Raw genomic sequence first — 22,519 nt, forward strand, 5'->3', positions numbered from 1 at the left:
AAATATAGCATAAGCAGTCAATTAAGTTCTATTTCCCACTTACAAACCCATAAACAGAATAAAGGAAGCCAATGGCGGGGGGGTGGGGGGAGTGAGGCAGGGAAGGAGGAAGGCACAATTTAGGAATTGCTCGAGACTGCATTTGATTAAGAAAAACAAGGTATGGCAATTCATACACACACAAACACGCTCCTATTATTCAAGGCTCTGCAAATCTCCCAGAGGACAGTTTAATGGCCACTATCTACCCTGACCAGATGAAGTCCCTTTGCTTAATCCCCAGTCCTCCTGAACTTTAATCCACTGCTATTTAAATTTGTCATAAAATCTTTTATTTGCCTTGCCATGTTATTACCTAATCAGTAAGTATATTATGTCCTAATAACTTGCATGTGTTCACTTCGGCACCTGAGTAGAGGATAGGTTACTCTGCCTGCCTGAGCTAGCTGTAAATAAAAACACCGTATTTAAAAACTAGAGAAGAAATCATACAGCAAGATCAAAAGACCCTGGTCCTCATCCTAGATTAGCATCATGAAAAGACAGATCCTTTCTTCTTTTGCAAAAAACAATTTTTTTTCCCCTCTTCTCGCCACTATTTCCTCAGAGCCACGTTAACCCTTTCGATGCCTGCACCAGGCAGAACAAGCCGTTTACCTCTCAGACCTAGGAGCCACATCTGGGCATCCCTTGCGGGGACTTCGCAGATTGGGGAGGAGGCGAAAGCTGGGCAGAGGTACTGACAGACCCAGTTCTCCAGCTACCAAACCACCACCACCTACCAGACCACACTGCTCCCCGGACCATACCGCAGCCCCCAGGAACGTGCATTGGGATAATACCGTGCGACGAGTCAACGCACAAGTCGGATCGGCATCCAGCGAGTTTGAGAGCCTAACCCGCAAAAGAGGCGACGATCGGAACCGGAATTAAATGGATAGTGAAAAACCTATTTGCGTTCCCACGTCCGCTGCAGTTTGGGGGCATAACTCACGGCAGGTGCGTGTCACTGACTTGCAAGAAGTCTATTTGCTTAGAAGAACAACAGCCTGAGCGAATACAATCTTGTCAAAAGATAATGGTCTCCTCTCCCCCAGCCTGAACTAAGCAGCTATTAAAAGCTACCAGAGTACAAGAGGCAAAATATTTATCGCATGTTTATTTGAACATGCTACACAGTCACCTTGAATTATAATAGTACTCCTGCTTCTACCTGCATTTTTAAACTTCTAGAATTTTCTTTTCTTCAAGCCAAGAGAATAAATTAGGCAGGGAAACAATACTGAACATAATACTTCACCGTACGCTCAGTGGCTGCTAAAAATTCTGTGATCTCTTGAGTTCTGCTAAAATAGAACGTATTAAGTATTTTGCTCAACTAACCGTATGTATTGAAAGTAAATGGTAAAACGACAGGGCTCTGACTACGTCTGGTATTAGGAGAACTGCGAACTTTTGATTTGGAGTTTTTTTTGACAGAGGCAGAAGTTATAAATATCAGCAAGTGTTCTGCAGTGCTTCACTGATGTTCCCCCTGTGCAATTTGTTTACTGCTTCAAGATATTAGACAGCCATATATTTTACTTTCCCTGCTAGTAGCCAATTTGCAAGAAAGCAAGTAATATAAAAATAGCTATTTACTCTGTAACAAGCAGTACAGTACATTATCACTCGACATTGATGTTGTTAGAGGATAGCAAATCAATAATCAGTTCTTATTCAGTAACTCTGTAAACCATCTGCTCCTATCATTGCAAAGCATGCTCTGCTGCAGCAAAGCCTTCGCTGCCATACCACCAAACAATTTCTTTCATAAAGTCTAAGACAAAGTCATACGAAAAGCTTTCTAATTGTCTTACCATTTAAATAAGTGAATGGTTAGGTGATACAGCAATTCTGCAGAAAGAGATAAATCGTATCTCCCTGCAAAAGTTGGCCCTCACCAGAAAATACTTTGTTTACCCTCCAAACTCAAAGTTTGTGATTATATGATATATTACGTTATTAGTTCCTACACGGCAATTTTATTATTACCATTTATCACCTGATCGGAGCGGGCCCAAGATGTGCAGCTGAGAGCACCGCGCACTGACCTTGCTCCAAAGAGTTCCCTCTCGGCACTGCTCTGCTCACCTGTGTACCCCAATTTAGGCGCCCAGGATTCCTCGCAGAGGCCCTCAAAGGTATCTACCACTACTCCACTAATCATCTAGGGACCCCAGCGCTCATTTTAAGGTACCGTTTCATTAAATATCTGAGAACGACTTGGGAAGAACTACACAGTCACTGTAGTCTCAGGTATCCCAAGAAGATTTAAGAAACGTTCTACCAAGGATGAATGTGGGGAGGTGGGATGGGGAGGGCAGAACTGCAAGCAGAACTTAATTGGAAGCTTTACAAAGCTTTAAGCCTCCAGTAATCACGTTTAAGCTGCCAATAGAGTCATCGCTTTCCTCAGCCAGTTGACTGCTCATTAGAAAGACATGAGCAATGTAGAGACTCAGGATCCCAGTCCTGCTCTATTTTACTCAGAGCCCTTTGCTTCAACAATAAATCTTGCCTTTACAACTCCAGCCAGGCAGCTAGGAAATGCCACGCTGCCGGCTGGCTGCTCTGCCTTCCTGTCCTCCCGCCCCGGCACCAGCCCCACTCTCACCGCACTCCTCCCAGGCAACTAAACCTCAGACTCCATTAAACTTACGAACCAACAGAGTTTTCTCCCTTTTACCTTCTGTAAATAATTCTGCCCACGCATCTAAATTAAAACACAGCAACCCCTTGGCTCCAGCCTCCTGCTCCCACCGTGCAGCCGCGGGGGAGCAGAGGGGACCCCCGGCCCGTGCCCACCCCCAGCGCGTCTTCGTCTTCGCCGGCACGGGGAAGCCGCAGCTCCAAGACGCACGTTCCTGCTCTCAGACCTTCTCCCAGCGGCCAGGGTCAACGGCCATTTCCCACAACCCAGCAGGTGGTGTCAGGATTTATTTCTAAATAAAACCACAGCACAGGAGGCTGAAGCGGTTTGAAACCTCGAGTGCCTGCATTCTAAAGACAAAGGAAAAAAATAATCTAATAATCTTTTAGCGTATTGATTCCATTGGACTACTCTGTTGGTTTCCTTGGCTTGGGAGTCTTTCCTATAAATCACTTCCACATTTAGTGTCACCAGCTTCATGAATTCATTTGTCTTTGCTAAAAGCATCATTGCCTGTGTTTATGTTACCTGGCTCTTCAAGCCATGTGTTTCCCTTCCACACACCTCTTGTAATTTAAACTGCCCAATGACATCATATTTCCAACATCAAGTAATATGACTTCTATTTGCTTGATTTCAGCTCCACTTTGCTCTCATGCAGAAAGCCAAAAGAATGTTTGTAACCTAGAATATTTCAGTGAAGTCCCATTACATATTTGATAATGGCTTTCCAGCTTGTGAACCGCTACCTCTTCTTTGCATCTGGTGCTAGCCTGAGCTTAATAAACCAGGTTTTTTTGCTATAGGCAGTACTCTCATGTCATAAAAAATGCAGGAATCTCATTCTGGAGTTACTGCTCACTTTGACATAATGCTTTATTTTCCTTTTGGTTCTCTCCCTTCCATTTGCAAGCTTTGACATAATGATTTCTTTTGCCTCGATTACTGAACATCACCCCATATAGAGAGAAAACCCCATTGACCAGGGTCTTTTTCACTACACTACTCTGCAATTCTTTTGTCCACCTCTGAACTATCTGAGCAGCTTCATTCAAGCTCCTAACACTCTTCCTGTTTTTAAGCTATCACAAATAATTTATCTTTTTAAAATAAAGATCTGATAAACACACAGGCCAATCACATATGACAAACTTTTAAATTTACTGTTTTGCTGATCAATTTATTTCACTTTGGTTACACTTGTTGAAAGATATTTTTTGTATTTTCTGAGTTGAAAATGTTTCCGCATGCACTTTTGTGATACACCACGGCGCACAGTTAGACCACACCACGACTTACTGGCATGGTGCTAGGTGACTAGTTTTTTTCTGCACTAAAGCTAGTACTATGAATCTGTCACCGCTACTATACTACGGCATTCCCATTATGAACTAAAATTGCTAAACGTATACACAAGGGCAGCTGGGCTCACGGCCCCCCAACTCAGCCCGTCCCTGAAGCCAGGGCTTTCTGCAGCCCACACCACACATCAGCTTGTTCTCCCAGCCTGTCCCCTCGCTACAGACATTTTAGTTGCTTGGGCATCTGCCTTTCTAGTGGCCTCTGTGGCCCGGGACAGGCTGGAGTCTTACCGACAGTAATAATACAAGTTCGGCACTGAAACCTCCCGATCACTGAAAAAAATGTACCTTTTCAAAACATGTAGTTTTCTGAAGCTTATCTCTTAATTGTAGCACAGCTAGGGTATAATTTTTGAACATGTGGGACTGACATTTCTCATTGCTACCCTTGTAATGGATCAACTCACCTGAAATAGATGGCATACAGCTATTTTCCCTTGAAACAGTATTACTCACGTTAGACAAGCTCGCTCTGTAAATAATATCGCAAACATTGACAAGTGACACAGAATGAGATGGCTACTCAGAGGTGAAAAGGTCATCAGGGATAATTTCTTTTTTCCCCAATTGTAGAGGATATACGTGTGCACACCATACTCCCACAGAGCTTACAATAATGCTTTAACTCAGGAAGAGAAATGGCTTTGAACTTTCGCGCTGAGCAATACTTAGACAATGAAAACCTTCAGCTTAATTCCTCTGAACTTTGCAGGCACGCAGAATTGCAGCCAACATTTGTGATTTACACCATCCTGCATCCCTAAATTCATTCTGGTGATGCCTGAAGTTTTGTTAAGGATTGATGCGAGACCGCTATCAATTACAGGCTCACCTATCCTTCCTTCTATGGGTTTATCCATGACCTGGCTTCAGATACAGCCATGTTCTTGGTTTACCAAATGCATTTTCAGATACGGCTGAGGCAGTTCTGAGAACTCCAGGCAGAAAGGACATGGAACAGACCATGCTCAGGGACAGGCTGGAGTCATTCTTTCAAATGAGAGAAATATAGCTCCCTTGTTCCCTGATAGAGTACATACTTAAGGAGAGGTCATTAAAAAAAACACAAACAACAACAAAACCAAAAAACAAACAAAAAAAACCCCTGCAAGTTAGGTAACTGATTTGGTCTGGCTTCCTTTAATAGTAACAGGGTTTTTGAGACTGAGCTCCAGACTACACATTAATTCTAGCTATGACTAGTATAAAAAAAAGTGACCTTTGAATAAAAAAAACTCCAACAAGCAAACCATTTATGGTTCCAAATTTTCTTTTACTATAGGCATGAAATCAAATATTTCTTTTGCTTAGTTTTCACGTTATCTGGGCAGTCTCTGTTCGGGTTGCAAGACTGTAGTGATGGGAAAGCCTGAGAGATCAGCAAAAGGATCAAGAAAAGCAAAGAATAAACTGTAAAGCAGGGAACAGTCACCTTTTTGTTTTAAGTAGAATTAAAATACTTCCAAATTCAAAAGGCATTTTCGTAATACCTGTTGGCATCACTAATTAGCCCACTGAGGTAAGGACTGCTTTGTTATGCATTTAATTACCGCCATCCTTTCCACCCAGTCCTAGATCCTCCTCCATCGAGTCCTGGGAAGCTCACCCCTAACCGCGCCGCACACTAAGCAAAGCAGCTCACTCCTGGCATTTCTGACATTTCCAAGGCACCAGCAGAAGACACCTTCAAAGACTTTTTCCCAATTTTGGTGGCGGGTGGGAAAAGGAGGAGGAATCAAGCTTATTGCTCTGCTTCACCCGTTAAGAAGAACCAACACGCGATTGCTGCCGTACCACCGCTAACAGCTTCACGAGGACGTCCTCCAGGTCACCGAGCACCCTCAGCACGTCGCGCCCGCAGCACCTACCTCCTCCCACCACCGCGCTCGCGGGCAGCGGCAGCTCACGCAGAAGACAAGAGTCAAAGCGGCAGTTCGATAGCATTTTGTCTCAGCAGCCCGAACGCTCTCCAAAGACTTGCTATGCTGTGCCAGTAGAAAAAAAGAAAAATACGGCAAAAGTGCAGCGCCCAGGACCACACAAGAGATATTTGCTTTCGAGAAAGTGATGGTGGTGTTTCTGCAGTAGTTTCTAATAAATTCTTTGTGCGTGAAAACCTGCTCATCGGGGTGACTTCATGCAGCAGTTAGCTACTTCTCAAAGGTGTCTTCTACCCTGCAGAACCGTAGACTAAAGGTACGTGGCTAAAGAGTGAACTAATCAGCTAATGATTTAATACAGATGTGAGTAAAAGGCCAAACCTGTGGCCAGGCTGAAAAATCACCTCTACAGCTGCAAATGTACTTTTAAAATTCGTATGCCGTTTTCCTTAACCCTTATCTTAACAAGTAAGAGCTTACCCTTTAAGTTAGTGCTTACCTGAACATACTTCAGTGATTCTCCGATTCTAACTTCATAGACATTGAGTAAAGAAATGCCTACTTTGAGTCCAGAGGCACAACAGCAGCAAAGCCCACACATTCTAGCACCCGGATGAGAATTTTGCCTAATATTCAGGGAGGAAAACAAACCTGCATATTTAATACTGAAGCGTGCACAAGGGAATCCATCAAAACTAGTATAAAGGAGGACTGGATTAAATAAAATACATTTGCAATTCTTGTGACAGAAAAAGTAGATTTAGAGTTAATCAAAGGGGCAATCAATCAACTGTGTTATTAGAAAACAGGATTTTTCAACTCTGGTTTAATTTCATGATAAGCTCCTGGTCTCCGCTTTGTGTTTCAGTGACGGTGTGATCTGCTGCAGAACCTCTAAGCCTCTCACTGAAGTGCCTGGTGGATCTACGTGTGCGTACGTATAACCACATAGGCATTTAATAATAAAGAGCTTTGGGACAGATAAATACGTTATGGTGTACGGACGACGTGACTAGTCGTTCGAAAGAAACTACGGAACAGAGAATGGCAACCAAAAGCCACTACCAGAGGGTTTGTGTATCTATTGCTGTACCCAGGGTAAATACCATCAGAACTCTGTAAAACCACGGGCTGTAAGCACGGTCCCGCCCAAACACAAGGGAGCTGGCCAGGTAATTCCCTGCCTTTTCCCAAGGTGCTTTCTCCCTGTCAGGGTAGAGGCACATACAAGAAAGAAGCCTGAATTGCTCCAGATCCGGTTGTAGCCGCTTCGATCTCGAAGAGAACACGCTAAGGCTTGCTTCCAAACACCGTTCAATTCCAATCAACCCACTTAAATAAAACAATCTCATGTACAAATGTAGGAAGAAAAATAATTCAAGTGCAAGGCACCGCTGAAGCAAAGATTTGGATCCCAGCCAGAAACCCACTCATCAGAATTCACTGCATCCCTCACACTGTGCAGATGAAGTAGCAGTAAAGAATTTAAATGACACGTATATCGTTTGGGGGGCCTTTTTTTTTTTTTTGACTGGCCATGCTTTTTGACATCATGTGTCCATGTGTTGTGAATCTCCTGGTGATGGTTTCATTAAAAATAACTGAGTTTGACCCATTTTATCAGCTTATTGATATACACCCTTCTCAGGTGTACCTAAACCTGCGTATGTAGGACTGTTCACCAGCAGCCAGTAGCAAGAAATAATCCTGTTAGCACCTGCAAGTAATATTTGCAGATTACAAGCAATACCAGCACTTCACTAACACCTCTCTGAGGTCGATGACCAGCTGAAACAGAATTATTGCTGATTTCTACCAGGAAGAGAGAAGAACCAAATACGAAGCATTCAGACACCCCAGGTTGGAATTCTTTTTTTTTTTTTTTTTTTTAATTTATAGCACCATGAGACTTCCTTACACCAGTTTAAATTCCGATGAGTGCCAAAGATCTACCTTAAGAGGAACAGTAGCTTGTTGGCAGGTACGTATTTCTGATGGCAGAATATGTTCCTCAAACAATTATGTCTTATCATAACACTCACTTAAAATTTTACATCAAACTGTATCATGGGGCCCTTTTAAATTCCCCTCATTAATGATGATTATGTAAGTACCATTAGATGCGAGACATTTCCATATTGCTCGTAGGAGTTACGATTTAATTCTATTACAATCTACTCCACCATTTGTGTAATCACTCCCGACACTTTACCTTTTGTTTTGTAAAACATTATTGTCTGCCACAGAAAAAAAAAAAACCAAACCCAGGTGATATTTTGTTTGTCATTGCAATCTGATTGAAAAGATGTTATTAATTAAATGTTGTACACAGTTATACCTGAAAACTCACTGACAGCTCTTGGGAGAAGATATATTACTGGAAGACAGTTGTTATTTAGGTCTCGGAGGCAACAGAGAGACACTAATAAATCTCCCACGCGTTCCTGTGAATTAGCTAGATATTATTCAGCATTTGCGGGGAATAGTTTGGATTTTCTTCGGCCTTTGCTAGCGACTAGCGTGGCTCGGCGTGGTCTGTGACTCTAGGAGCCACTACAAAGGAACACTTGCGCTTGCTTTATCTCAGTAGGTGAGTTTGCAAATACAAAGAGAGCAGAACCGAGAGGTCGCTTCCCTCACGAGACACAATACAACGTTCCGGTTTAGTACCTAGGCCGAGCTTTTTGCCAAAAGGGGGAGGCAAAGACATTTTACCAGAGGTGGAATTTTCGTTTCCTGTCTCTCACTCATTTTATTTTATTCCTTTACAGGATAATTAAGTAGAAACAGCTACAAAATTCCAACTGCCTACTTAACTAGCAGCAAGTTTCCTTTCGCAGAAGTTATGTCGGTAGTCCTCCTCATGGTAATACTATTGTTCTGTTCTTCTGAGCAGAGAGAAGGTTGATCTCACAAACAAAGAGGAGACTTTTCAGAAATTATTATAATAAACTTGCTTATTTTTTTTCCCCCAGCGTTTTCAACGTAGCGCCCCGTAGGTTTATAGGGAATTTCATCACGAAAGAGGTTTTGAAAGTTCTTACCTTGGTCACAGAGGAACATAGTGAATTAAATTTTCCTCCTCAATGTGCTCTCTGAGCTGGGGCTTCTGAGTACTCTGAAGGTAAATGTGATGTGACTAGTGATCAAATTGCTTCATAAGGAAAAGTTCATCACAGTCAGGGTAACTGCTTAAAATGCAACATAAACAAACAGGTCTGTGTCAAAATATTTTGACTTTGTGTAAACAATTCAAGCTGTATTACTCTGGAGATAATGACACATAATGCTGTATAAAATGTTCTGAAAGGGTTTTACTGAATTAATCTGCATTTGAGTTCTCGAAGAAAATTGGTCTGCGCGGTGGAAAAATGTGAACTTCTGTGTTCTTGCTGAATATGATCCCAACAAGGTCTGGAGCTTCCAGAAAGCATCCTGGGGAAGGGCTTCACAACTACAAGGTAAATGGGAAAAGGACGATTTTCAGACCCTGCACTGTCTTTAATCCCATTCACAGAGCATCAGAAATTGGTGTGTATGACAGCCTGGAATATACAATTTTGTCCGAGTAATTATAAACGAAGTATTCCTTACAACTCTGACGCTACATCTTCCAGGCAAACACTCTTTCTCCTTTTAGCAACATCACGAGTTCAGGTCTGGAAAGGACAGCGGTTAGTGTTTTAAAACTCTGCTAATAAAAGTAAGGGAAAGCAATCTGTACATAGGAGTTTATTTAGATGCCCACAAGTTTGAAATCATTCCCCTTCGTATCTCAGCCCACTGGATATCTCCTCCAACTGAATTACCATTGGGTTTTACAATGTGATATACAAAATGAGCTGACGTTATGATTTACAAACATCCTTTGAGTATCATATAAAACACAACTGTTTTCCTTATAATACAATCATTAGGCCAATGCAAATATAGTCAATACATTAGTAGCTGAAAATGATGGGGCATTTTAAGAAAATAAATTTAACTTTACCACACAAACCTGTTAGAGAAAACAAATCCTGTTTAAAAAATGGGAATAAAGTTGTCTGAATGATTGCAAGTAACTTTTAGATTGTTTTGCCACTGTCCCCTTTTAAGAAACATAACAGTACTTCATTTAAAAGACGACTCATTTTTTTCACTGTATAGTCACACTTCATTCTTATTAATCAGTTTCACATTTTCTGCATGAAACTACAAAAAACTCACAAATGTAGACTTTCCAAACTGTAGCCACTATACTTATTTCTGCACTCTTTTCCATATACTCAGTGTGTTTAATTAAATAAACAAAAAGCAAAAAACACTACACAAATGAGCAGAACAAAACACAACAGCACGTTAAAAAGGTGACATTTAAGCTGTAGATGCCATCATCGTAGAAATGTATTCTTGTTCTAATGCCACAAACTTCCTAGCCTCATGAAAAAAATAGACATTAGCTGAAGAGAATCGAAACTCTAACCTTGATATAGGGCTAAGAGTTTTAATTTGTATTTCTGTCTAAACGTAGCTACTAAACAACACTGTCTGCATGGTAAATTTAAAACTAAATATTACTGAACGTCATAAAATATGGAAAAAGAAAATCTCTTTCTGAGCTGTTAATTGGGTAATAAAAGTCACCAAGTGTTAAGGTCTCCTGTCCCGCATGTCGCTGGTACAGGTGCTTCTGCACTTTGTCATTATGGTAGCAGTAACTGAGAATGGTAGACATCATTATTTACTGTAAATACCAAAAAAAAGGAAAAATTCTGAACTCCCCAATGGTGTTACAACGGAAAGCAAATTCTAACTTAGTCAATTTAAATTAAATCATCTTAAGGGTCTCTGACTGTTTTATCACTGCACAATCCAGAGGGATTATACCCTTTTCCAGCACTTGCAGTTTCTCTTGCAAAACAGAATACCGATAATGACTGGTGATTCTTTCCTGAATATGTGTTGAATTGGCAGTGGAATGTGTTTTTAGTTCCATTTCTCGCTATAGGAGTCTTGCTGCTGCTCCGCACATTTGGAGAAGAAAGTGCTTTTTTTTGCCATTTCATTAAGTTCATGGCATTTAATTTTATAAATTTTTAAGACAGACTTATTTTGATTACTTCCATTCTGTCCAATCAAATATACCTTTGAATGCTTTAAAACGTTGGACAGCTGTGAAATATAAGTACTATGCAATTTGACTGTACATACATACATATTTTCATAAATACATCTGACAGGGACCTTGGAACTAAGTATGTGATATCATGGGACAAAATCACAACAGGCTGTCTTATCTGTAAAATCTAGAGTCAAAGTAAGAAGAGCTGAATTCTATCATGTCGTCAATACACAAATTAAAACAAAAATACAGCATTAGTTTACCCATGAAATAATTTAAACGTATTTGCAAATGTCTTGACAGGAAAAGTGTGTAATTTACAACACTGAAAACTTTTAACAACCATTGACTTATATGCGCTGTACTGTAAGTCACCCAGACAAGGCTAGCAAGGATGAGCATAGTGATAGGTCCCAAAGGCAACTCCCAAACATCTTCCTCATGCGGAGACTTTGGTAATTGTCTGTTGTATAAAACGCCAATGCATACGACTTCATTTCAGGTGTTAACTTCATCAGTTTTCCTCCCTCGGCACAGTCCAGTCTGACTATGTCAGTTATTGTTGAGACACTCTAAATCCACCGAGCAGCAGACGTTCCCATTCTGCACAGACAAACAAGCAGGTGTCAATCAGCTCCGCGGAACAAGTCACAAAGAGCAAAAGGGTTGGTGGCACGCAGAGATAGACGCATCTCTGACACAGCTACCGCATACAAAAATCTGCGTAAGCCATCATCCCAAGGTGTCCTCACCGGTCCCAACCGTGGTGGCTTTTTTGAGGAGGCTGACTTTGCCAAATAGCACTGAACTGGCCTGAGCTACACGTGAACTAGAAACCTGGACGTGAAAGGCTGGTCCCCATAATAAAATACAGCACAGCAATTGCAACAGAGATGATTGGATTTTTCTCCCACGCAAGACAGCTAATGGAGAGAGTGTTCACATGATCCATGCGGGAAGCTTTCTGTTTGTCTGAAATAAGCAGACAGTTCAGATTCTTGACTCACGGCAGATATGTATGGGGGCGGGAAACCAAACAGCTTTAGAGTTTAATCCATTGTTAAATATCTTCCTGCAACATCCAGTCATTTACAAAACTATCTTACATAACAAAAACCTACAGCAAGCACCAAAACCCCAAACGAGCAATTTTTTTTCCTTTTTTTTTTTTAAATCCAACACAAACCAATACGAAAAACTCTGAAGAATAGCAGAAAAGCTACCTTCAATAATTTAAAGCCCTGGGGCAACAGCTCGGTTTCCCACAGTGAACAGAAGAACACTTTCTATAACCCAAACCAACATTTTCATAATTCTGATATTAGCACAGTGGGGTCATCACTGCACGGAGCAAGGGAGACCGACTGCATTTCTGCATCAGAGCCATTGGATTAAACGCATCTTGATGAGATCAGGGAACAGAAACTGTGACATTCCCTTCCCACTTCTGTTGTGGGAATGACTTCATCTCTGAGCTGCAATGCGTTTCTACTTGTGCACTTGCTGGTGAAACTTTTATTAGTGTTTATGCCTCTGCTTACCAGCTCTGTAATGCACATTTTCATGAACATCCACAGGAGGCAATTATTAAAATATTAGCCTAGATTCACACTGAGAATGCCTGAAGGGCTCTCCAACAGACTGTCTGAAAGTTGCACTAGGATATTACAACACATCTGCGCTCAACATTTTCAACAAGCACAGAATTGGGGTTTTTCCACCCTGCAAAACACAAAAGGCGTGGGTTTTCTGTAGGCTTCTGCCCTCGGGTCTCATTTACTTCCCCAAGATCTGAACGTGAGCTTCCAAGGCCAGAAAGTGACCCTGATTTTATGCAGCGACATGCATTTCCATTACCATTCCCCCATGCCCATCGTACCTTGCATTTGCAGGTTGTACAAGGAGATCCCACCATTGTCCATACAGCGCCGCTAAGTCTCGTGATTCCATAGCCATCTAGACAGGTTTTCCTGATGTCGTAGGTGATGTTGTCAGCCAGACAGGGGTCACTGACACAGTGCGGACAGCACTCCCCTTCTGAGATGGCTGTGTACTCGCAGTTTAGATTTGGGCACAGAAGAGGCCAGCAATCCACCTCTCCTTCCTGTAAAAATTGAAGCAAAGCTCATTGTATTTGTTGCTGTTCATTAGCTACCAGGAAATTTTGCAACCTATTGAATGGAAAAGTTCTATTTTGCCAAAACTGAAATAAACTTAATGGATCAGCTCGCAGTTTGGTTGATCGTATAAATGCATGTTTGAATCCTGAGCTGAAGTTTCCCAAATGTAGCAGACTACCATTTGGTTTTTTCTTGACTAAACACCACCGCTGTCGTCGTCGTCGTAGCAGGGGAATTTGAGTTCTTGGGGCATCTTAACGGCAGCATTAAATACTGGGTTCCAACGTTTTCCATAAACTATAATTTTTGCAGTGATCGCCTTGCAGACTCACGCGCTCTTTCTACGCCTCGTCACATAAACATCTCTGCGGGATCACAGCAACTGCTTAAATAGAAAATTAACACTGCAGATAGATGTAGGTTAGTATGTTTGAGAAGCGTTGCACATCGATCTAACTAGCAACAGCCAAAATTGATTTTATTGTCAACTCCTAAAGGAATTGTTAGAGCAATACCAGTTATGTTCCAGTGAGCCATTTTATGTTACTATTTAGCTTTGTAAAAATAGCAGTTTAGTAGATAGAAACATGGAGAAGAGAGAATCGTCAGGTCACTTCTGTAGAGTATTGCTGTGTGTGTCTAAACTTAACCTGCGAAGGGCTCCAATAACTTGCATTATGCTACTCTCTTAAGCACTTCAGATGTTGATAACACCACACACCGCACAGAACCTTACATGTAGCGCGGATTTAGGGCATCGCTGTCTTTTAGCTCTGTATGTTAAGCCGATCATAAAATTAGGCAAAGAACTTCTAGCCACAAAGTCAGTTTCCCTCGTAAAACATCTCACATCTAATATTTGCCGTTGCTGCTGGCTGCAAATATTTCTTGCTGTTCTTCTGTGAACATTAGAAAAACAATCTTCGGAGAATACAAAATACAATACTTACTGCTGTACATTATGGATAATTATCTCTTAACAGTAACTTAGCTTTGAATGTAATTTGTTTCCTGATGCTCAGACACCTCTTGATTAATATCATATATAAAGACTACGTTATACAGACAGCTATAAATGGAGAACTGATAACTTTAATGAAGTTCATTGCTGCACTAATTAGTATATCTGAGCAAAACTTAACGCTTTAGGGAAATAATACACAGTGCCTAATGAGAAAATAAATGTTCTTTATTTTGCACGTCTGTCTAGTAATTTCAGTTTTCTTTATCCTTCTTTTTTTTGGTTAATTTTTGCTAATTCACCACATGGCACTGACACTCCATTTCTCCAGCATTTGCTGAATGAAAAAAGAAAGAATTGCCTTGTCCATTTTGATAAGACAGGTACAGCAGCTGAAGTAATTAAAAGCTGAAACTTCTCCAACCAAATCCATCGCATGCGAAAAAAATTTTAAAAAGTCATGTAGAGATCAGACAACCTTATAAAAGTTCTTAAAAGTAGACTACTGCTAAAGTTAATATAGCGTCAAGGTTCCAAGCTTTTGTCAAGCTTTTCATTTTGTTCATTGGACCTACTTATTCAGCAGTAAGAGGAAAACTGATGGTGTGGCTTTCAGTTCTCTGGGGCTCTTTAAGTGCTTTATCATCATTCTCAGTCTGGAAAGCAGGTGAAGAGAGAGCCAAGAGCCTGCTTCCAGGTACACTTTGCTAAACATCAGAACCCTTATCGGTCTCGCTCCCTTCCGAACGCTTTACCCATACCAGGCAACGGCACTGCTGACAGCTGTAGGTCCAGTTGTCCCCACTGCGGTAGAGCTTGTGCCCAGTTTGGTCGAGGCACTGGCTGGTGACACGGGTGTCGCACTCCGGGCAGCAGAAAAGATCAGCGCTGGGGTTCTTGCAGTCGCAGGCTGTCCTCCGGCAGAAAATCCTCCCGTCCTGCGAGGACACATTGCCCTGACGTCAATCACAAACTGCCAGACAGCAACCCAGATAAGGTCACAGGGTGTGTCTATATCTATATATCTCAAAGGGCACATCTTTGCCATATCAGGAAATACTAAGTTCTTAACGTATTTGATGTTACCGCCAACAAGGACTGGATCCTGCCAGTTGCGAGGAATACCTCAAATACCAGTACGGTCCCAGTTTCTACCATTGCATGGATCCAATACTGCCTGAATCTGAGAATACTGTTTTCCTGTCTCCAGCTAACTGAATTTAAAAGAAATCAGTATCTCAGAAGAAATATAGTGAAGCAATTTCATATCTCATTGGTTACATCAACGAACTCTTCAAGCAGTTGCCGCTCTAATACATATAATATTTGTTTAGCGCTATTTTGACTGAACGTATCACTGTGAAGAAAATAACTTGAATAAATTGAAGTTATGAAGGTGGTCCCTTTAACTTCATGGGAGCACAACATAGCAAAATCACAGTAGCACTAATCATTCTTCAGTCTGAATTCACCACTGGTTCTGTTACAGCTGGACCTACACTACACCAGCTTAAAGCTAAATGGACTTACCATCATCCACTATAATTTATTTCCTGTATTAAAGAGGGCCTGTATTCCACAGGCTCTCCATAATATGATTTTGCTAAATATTTGCTTACAGTATTGGATGGCCCATTTTGTTTAAGACCATTAAACAGAACTGTTTGAGATAAACAGAAGAATTGCTTCTGCATGTAAAGAGAAACAGATATATTCTCTTTGCATCACAGAAAAACAAATTGATTCTAATTCTAGTTATGAAAATTGGATGGACTATCGTGTTTGAAATTACATCCGTTGCTGTAGGTGAGCCAACATGCTGGCACGGCACGTGTAGACTGGGAACTGAAATCACAGTTAACAATGAGGAGATCATTGAGCAGTTTGGAAATGAACTTCTTTTGCATTCAGTGCTAGTTATCGGGCTAGTCCTTATTCAAGCAAAGCATCCCCTGCAAGCCAGTCTGAAGGTAGAGCTGCGAGAGGAACAAAGCTATATTCTGCTTTGGATCACAACTGTACAGTTCCTAAAACAACTCCGCTCATTTTATTGCAGGATTTCCATATTCTCATCAGAACCTTGTTTGGAGTCTATAAACCTGCATCTGATGCAAGAAGGAAAAAAAGTTTTCCACTGCCACCAGATAAAGGGGTACCTATCAAAGCAAGGGAATTTATTTCCTCTGATCCTTTAAAAAAGTGATTACTAAAAAGAGTGACAGCAGCCCAGGATATCTTTTCCATAGGCAGACAAAATAGCCAATAACCACAGCACATAGCATGGGTGGTTGGGTTTTTTATGTTTTGGTGTAGGAATCTGTTCGGCTCTTGTTTTTAAGCAAAGCCAGACTTGGCCACAATGCGACACGTACCAAATCAGCATCAGGAAATCACAACACCCATGTCAGTCAGCATCACTACCGCATTTCATCATAGTTTTGAATTGACTGGAATATTACTTTCTGTTGTAAGAATAATTAAAATGATTTCTTAAGCCTAACAAGGGAAGCTGAAGAGAACACAGAATTAGGGAAATGTAGAAAAGATGCTAGGTCAACATGGACCTGAACTGCTTTTGCCAACCACAGGGCACGGGACTCGATTGCCGTACGGTCTTTATTCAGTTTTGTATCAAATTAAGACAACCAAGGATTCCATACTTGCGGCTAGTTTGCTGCTTTAGCTGTAGGAGAAGATATAAACAAGCTTTATGTCCTGACTCAGCAGTCTGAGTAAATCATAAGGTAAGGAAGACTGGCAGTGGCCCATCTCCTTAGCCACAGGTCCAGGTGCAATACTGGGAATAAACCCTTTCCACAAAACCCACAGACAGACGTTATCTTCCCCTTTCAGCAAGCGGTGAAAGGAGAGAGCCGAAAGCCTTCCCCGACAGAGAGTTACGACTAAATCTCCATTCTTGCAGGCGGGAAAGCACAACCACCTCCCAGCCCTTGCTGAGGGCGGACATCGACGGGCAGCTCGGCGCAAAATCTCTGCCAGGCTGACCGGCTCCAGGCACGCGGGCTTACGCCAGGCGTCCGGGCAACCCAACGCCCTCGGCAATGGCGGCCTCTCTCCTCTCCATAACGGAGCAGTGATTAATAACGGCTAACAATAACCTGTCTGCTTAGTTCCAGTTCAGTTTCCAAGCTTGCAAGATTAGTTTGCAAATTCTTCTGTCAGGTGGTGACAGTGCTGGTAGTTCTGTGCTTCTCTGAGCTCCCGTGCTGGTACCTCTGGGGAGCAGCTAACCTTTTACGTTGCCTTTACTCTCTGTATTTCAGAACACTGACAAAGCCTGACGATTTTGCCAGAGACCTTTTGGTAATCATAATACACTGCTACTCTCTTTATTCTTTAGGCATCTGTGTTTTATCTCCGACCTCATTAGCTCCATGCCTTTCAAAAAACATTTTTATCCCCATACATCAGTGCCACAAAGCCTCTTAAGCTACAACATCTCACTTGCATCTGTGCAGCTCTATAGTAGCATTGAGAAACACAGAAAAGCTTGAGAAATATATAGCAAGCAGCTTACTTTCTTTTGGTGGGTAATAACATAGAGCATCTTATTAGTAACTCTCCCTCCCCATTGTCCTCACTGAATCAGTTCCACGTGCTTCATAAGCATCAGTGATACGAACACAAAACTGTTCTTACCAAAGGGAAAACTGGCACACAAGGGAATCGCTGTAAAGGGTAACTCAAGTTTCCACAGAGCCCCAAAGCCAATTTGGACAGAAATGAGACCCTGCAGAGACCAAACCCAACCGTCCGCGCCCTCAGGAACACAGTTCACCTTGGCACATCCACCCACCGCCCCGTTCCCAATTCTCTGCTTATCCCCCAGGCTTTTTTCATCCAGGGAATGGAGGGTTCTCTTAATCAGAGGACAGACTGGAAAGCCCAGATGTAGCCAGGCTTATTTTTTTCATGGGAGAGAGCCACAGCTCCCCACTCCCCTTCAGATTCTACCAGTCTTAAATTTGATTGTGTATTAAATCCACAAGAGTTCAGGCAGATTCCTGTAGAAGACACATCAAATATATTTAAGGTACTATATTAATTTATAGTTTTGAGAAGTTATGGGTTTGTAAACTTTATATTCATTCAGATGAATGAGGATGGTTTGAAGAGACTGGGTCTGACGAAACACGGAAATAATCCCCTGTGTTTCAATAATGACACTTTGCTTCATTATATAACCGAAGTAATATAATGTCTCATATTCCATAGTATCCTACTGAACAAATAACCTTAACTTAATGAACTTTAAAGTTAAGTAAGGTATTTAATTCCCTTTGCAGCAGATTTTAAGTTAAAATATTTTCAAGACAGGATCGATGTGTTTCAGCCAATGCACCAAATATATCCATCTGACCTTTCCTAAAATAACCGTAACAAAAGAAAAGCCGAAAGAAAACACATTTTTTAAAAAATCTGAAATACTGATTTGTCTCCTAGATAAAACAAGTGAGTAGGATCACTTCAAAGTTCAAGTTAGAAGTATAAGGAATGATTTAGTTACACTCTGCCCTTTTCCTCACTGCAAACTGGGCAGGCTGCAAAAAGGTCAGGCAGGGCCAGCTCCCCGTGCAACTGCATGAAAAGGATAGAGTCCTGCAGCAGGTCTGAGAAGTAGTCCGGTGCATTGGAAGATATCACAATTTATAAAAGTATGTTTCAATAACATGTTTCAATAAACACTGAGTGAAGACTTTATGTACTGCCCGGGATGTGATAGAGGAGGAGCTCGCTCTGTTTTCTCTGTTCTACAGAGAAGAATTTGGCTCTTGAAACAGGCAGCTACTGGAATGAAATTAAATGCAAATGTTAATTCACAGAGGAAAAAAAACTGGAAAGTGAGGAAGATATAAAGGAAGAGTCATAGCAACAAACAGTGCCAGGCTTAGTTTAAAATAGCTATGTACTAGTTAATCATTTTGTATATTTTCATATTCTAATAAGAGCATTCAACATAAGAAATAAGTGCAATGAGAAATGGCAAATAAAACAAATTACAAGCAATCTAAGATGGGAATACTAATAGTTATAATTCTGCAAAGGCAGACCAGATGTCTTCACATATATTAAACTGTTTATTCTATTGACTGGAAATCCTTTCATAAACCAGCCAATTCCCCAAGATTACAATAAAAGCTTGATATATATTCAGTGGAGTTGTACACTTCAGCTTCTGAAGGGAGGAGTTTTAGGGAGCTTGAGGCTACTTGAAGTAAAAAATATAGCAACTAACAAGAACGTATTCCCTTTTGAGCCCAAAACAGCAGTGTACTTTGCGGGTTCTATTCACTCTAAAGTCTTCATTTTCCCTTCTGCTATACTATTGCAATACAGAAACGATAAGGCTTTCAGCTTCTCGCAACTTCAAAACAACTCTTCGCCCTTGTCCCCCTCAAACCCTCTAATGCTTCTCTGGCTCATGAGCATTGAGACACGGGGATTGATAGGCCAATTCTCATGCTCTGTGTTCTGCTTTTCACGGTGGCCAAAACCTCCTTTTACTTACACTTATGCAAGGGCCAGTAGTGTTCTGCTGTGTCTAAGGATACCTTTACCAGTGCTATGAACTCATCAGGTCAAAGTGGTCATAAAAGACCAACCATTTCTCAGATTGGTGCATTCCTGAAATTCTTCTAATTTCAGTGACAACATTCCTCTTTTTGCTAGTGAAAATAGAGAAAGCAGAGTCAAACGTTCTTTTAACTTGGTTACCTTCCTCAGAAAAGAACTGATAATTTCCGGGGGGGGGGGGGGGGGGGGAGATAAAACCCCAAAACTGATCTGTTAACTCTAAGGTAGATCTACTTCTACTATGCCTGGCTTCTCCAAAGGTGCAGAGAGAGCTGCACTGCTCAAGTGGCAGAGCTGCTAACACAGCCAAGCTGGGATGAGGAGGAGGAGAAAGCTGGCCTTCACCCTTCCCCACATGAGGAAATTAAGTGTCTGCTTCTAGGTCCTCTAACCTTTGACTCACGCTCAGGCAATTAATTCACATGTATTCCAAGTAAAGGGAAACGCCACCAACAGGAAGATGGCTGACTACAGTACTTGTCCCGAGAGATGCATATTTGTGTGCAAGAGAAACTCCAACCAGTTTTCAACATTCCCAGTAAGCGTGCCCATCTCCTGCACGTTGTGTTAAAGGGTAACGCAAGACCCTCGGTCGAGGCGTGCTCCGAGTGGCTCTGGCCCGCAGGGTGACACGGTAGAAGCTCAGCAGGGTTCGCCACTATTCAGCCGTGTCTGTGGTCATGCAAAATAAGAATAAAGATGACTTCCCAGAAGAATTTCCCCATCACAGCTTCAGTGGCCACAGCAGAGCTTACCTTTGGCCTCAGCGCCTCGGGCTTAGGCTAGTATTTTTGCCAACACCAGCGGCACTGCAATAGTGGGTTTCTGACATGAGCCCAGAGGATTAAAGGACTCCTGAAACCCAGCCCAGCTGGATCTCACCTTGCAGGAACAAACGGAGCATCTGTCCTCCCTCAGGGTCCACACCTGCCCGTTCCGCTTGAAGCCGCCTTCATGGGGACAGTCTCCAGTGCAAGATGGTCCGGATGGACAAAGGCAATCAAACCCTCCTGCCAGGTTCACACAGGCTGAATCGTTCCAACAGGTGTGGGTCTTTAAGGCACACTCATCGATATCTGCAAAACAGCAGATTTATAATGCTTCGGGTATGTTTTGTCACGGGGCAAATTTTATTTCTGTATTAAGTAATTATTGCTCATCTACCTTGCTGGTGGAAGAGGGTGCCTCCTTTCTGATATCTTCCATATTTACTTGCTAGACATTAAACACCGATTATTTTTTTTTTTTAGGTTATTCTTCAGTGTTTGTTTGATTCTACCAAGAATTCTTAAACTACCTCCAGCAGGCTTAATTGTAAATGCTGAGGCTGACATATTTAGTGGAACTGAATATCAATGATGAACTTGAACCTTCAGACAAGGGTGTATAGTGATTTCCCAGTGACTGGAAACTAGCGAACAATCAGAGTGATTTTCTGTCAATTTGACCACTCTTTGTTCTGGATTTTACACCAAAATAGAACTGCACTTCACTTTGTAAGTTCCTAGCACGATCAACATTTCCCATACTGAAAGCAATCAATTGCATCCTTTTGCCAGTGCTGGAAGGTATAAGTGAATAGAAAAAAAACCAAAACAAAACAAAGAAAAAAAAATTTAAAAAAAAAGAAAAGGAAATAAAGAAATCAGAGGGCACCTTTGACAGGAAAAAAAGTCTTAGAACAAAGCTATGCAAGAAAAGTATGATTTCGCAATGACACAAAGAAATAAGTAACAAAAGAAAATCATTATTCACTAGAGAAAAGTGAATTACCGTACCTCATTAAAATTGCTTTTGGAGGGTAAAATATAATTACGCAATACGAATTTATCTAGGGAGTTAATGCAGCTTTCTTTTTCTTGCAGCGAAAGGCACGAGAGTTTTGATCACATTGTTTAAAAAGGGTATTTCCTTCAGAAAATAACTTTGGACTGCTCTTAAACGATATATTGACAGATTGTCCAGATAAAATACCAGTAAGTTGGTGGGTTTCTTTTGTTCCAACATGAACAATGAAAACAGTAAGCAACACGGGGAGGAAGGCTGAAGAAGAAAATCCTTTAGAAGTATGTGATGGTTTCTATCATGAAAATTCCAGAATACTATTATATGAATTCGGAAATTACAAGGCAGAGCCCTCACACTTGCCATTTAAAATTACCTTAGTGCTAGCGTGAAATTTCTTACAGTCCAATATTACCCGAGTACTTTTAATTCCTCTCTAAACCAACAAATTTAAAAATTCAATAGAATTAAAAAAAAACCCAAACGACCAAACCAAAAAAACCCCAAACAAATCAAACCAAACCTAAAGTCTAATTCTGTGGGATGTGATGGCCAGTTGCCCTACTTTTTGGACAAGTGCCATGGGTTCACGAGTCATGTCCTCAGAAAGCCAGATCTTGAAAAGTTGTTAACAATTCCTTCAGTCTGCTGAAGGAAACTCTCGATAACAATCAAATCACTAACTCCCTCTGACCTGGTTAGTAAAATTCCTAATTTCAAGTCACAAATAGCCCAGGAACAAGTGGAAATGTGGTAGTGCCCTTGGATTCGACCAAATGCAAAAATCGACCTGCACAACCGAGTCAGGGGCCTGGGCCGCCAGAAAATGGCTTGGTCCTCTTTCTGCTTCTACACCCAAAGGGAAGCTGGAGGCAATTACCCTGCAGAAGGGCTTCACTCCTGGGCTAACCTGTGGGCCAGTCCTTTGTCAGAGATGTTCCCAGTGACCCGATAGCACAATTCAGTTGCTTGTCGCTCAGACCTCCCTAAAAATGGTGTATTTTGCTGCCCTGACAGTCTT

At 41.5% G+C, this 22,519-nt stretch overlaps 1 protein-coding gene across 2 annotated transcripts in view; it reads right to left on the minus strand.

Annotated features, from left to right (window-relative positions):
- Nucleotides 1-9,651: 9,651 nt before the first annotated feature.
- NELL1 (neural EGFL like 1) overlaps nucleotides 9,652-22,519 on the minus strand; it is a 299,533-nt gene continuing 286,665 nt past the window's right edge. For both annotated transcript variants that reach the window (XM_049821020.1, XM_049821021.1), the window contains 4 exons: nucleotides 20,596-20,789; nucleotides 14,880-15,056; nucleotides 12,917-13,141; nucleotides 9,652-11,640 (listed from right to left, as the gene is read on the minus strand). In XM_049821020.1, coding sequence (XP_049676977.1) covers nucleotides 11,590-11,640; nucleotides 12,917-13,141; nucleotides 14,880-15,056; nucleotides 20,596-20,789 — 647 coding nt within the window. In that variant the 3' untranslated portion in view covers nucleotides 9,652-11,589. The remainder of the gene's footprint in view (nucleotides 11,641-12,916; nucleotides 13,142-14,879; nucleotides 15,057-20,595; nucleotides 20,790-22,519) is intronic.

The sequence above is a fragment of the Accipiter gentilis genome, chromosome 17 (genome assembly GCF_929443795.1).
Source record: "Accipiter gentilis chromosome 17, bAccGen1.1, whole genome shotgun sequence".
Classification (NCBI taxonomy): Eukaryota; Metazoa; Chordata; class Aves; order Accipitriformes; family Accipitridae; genus Astur; species Astur gentilis.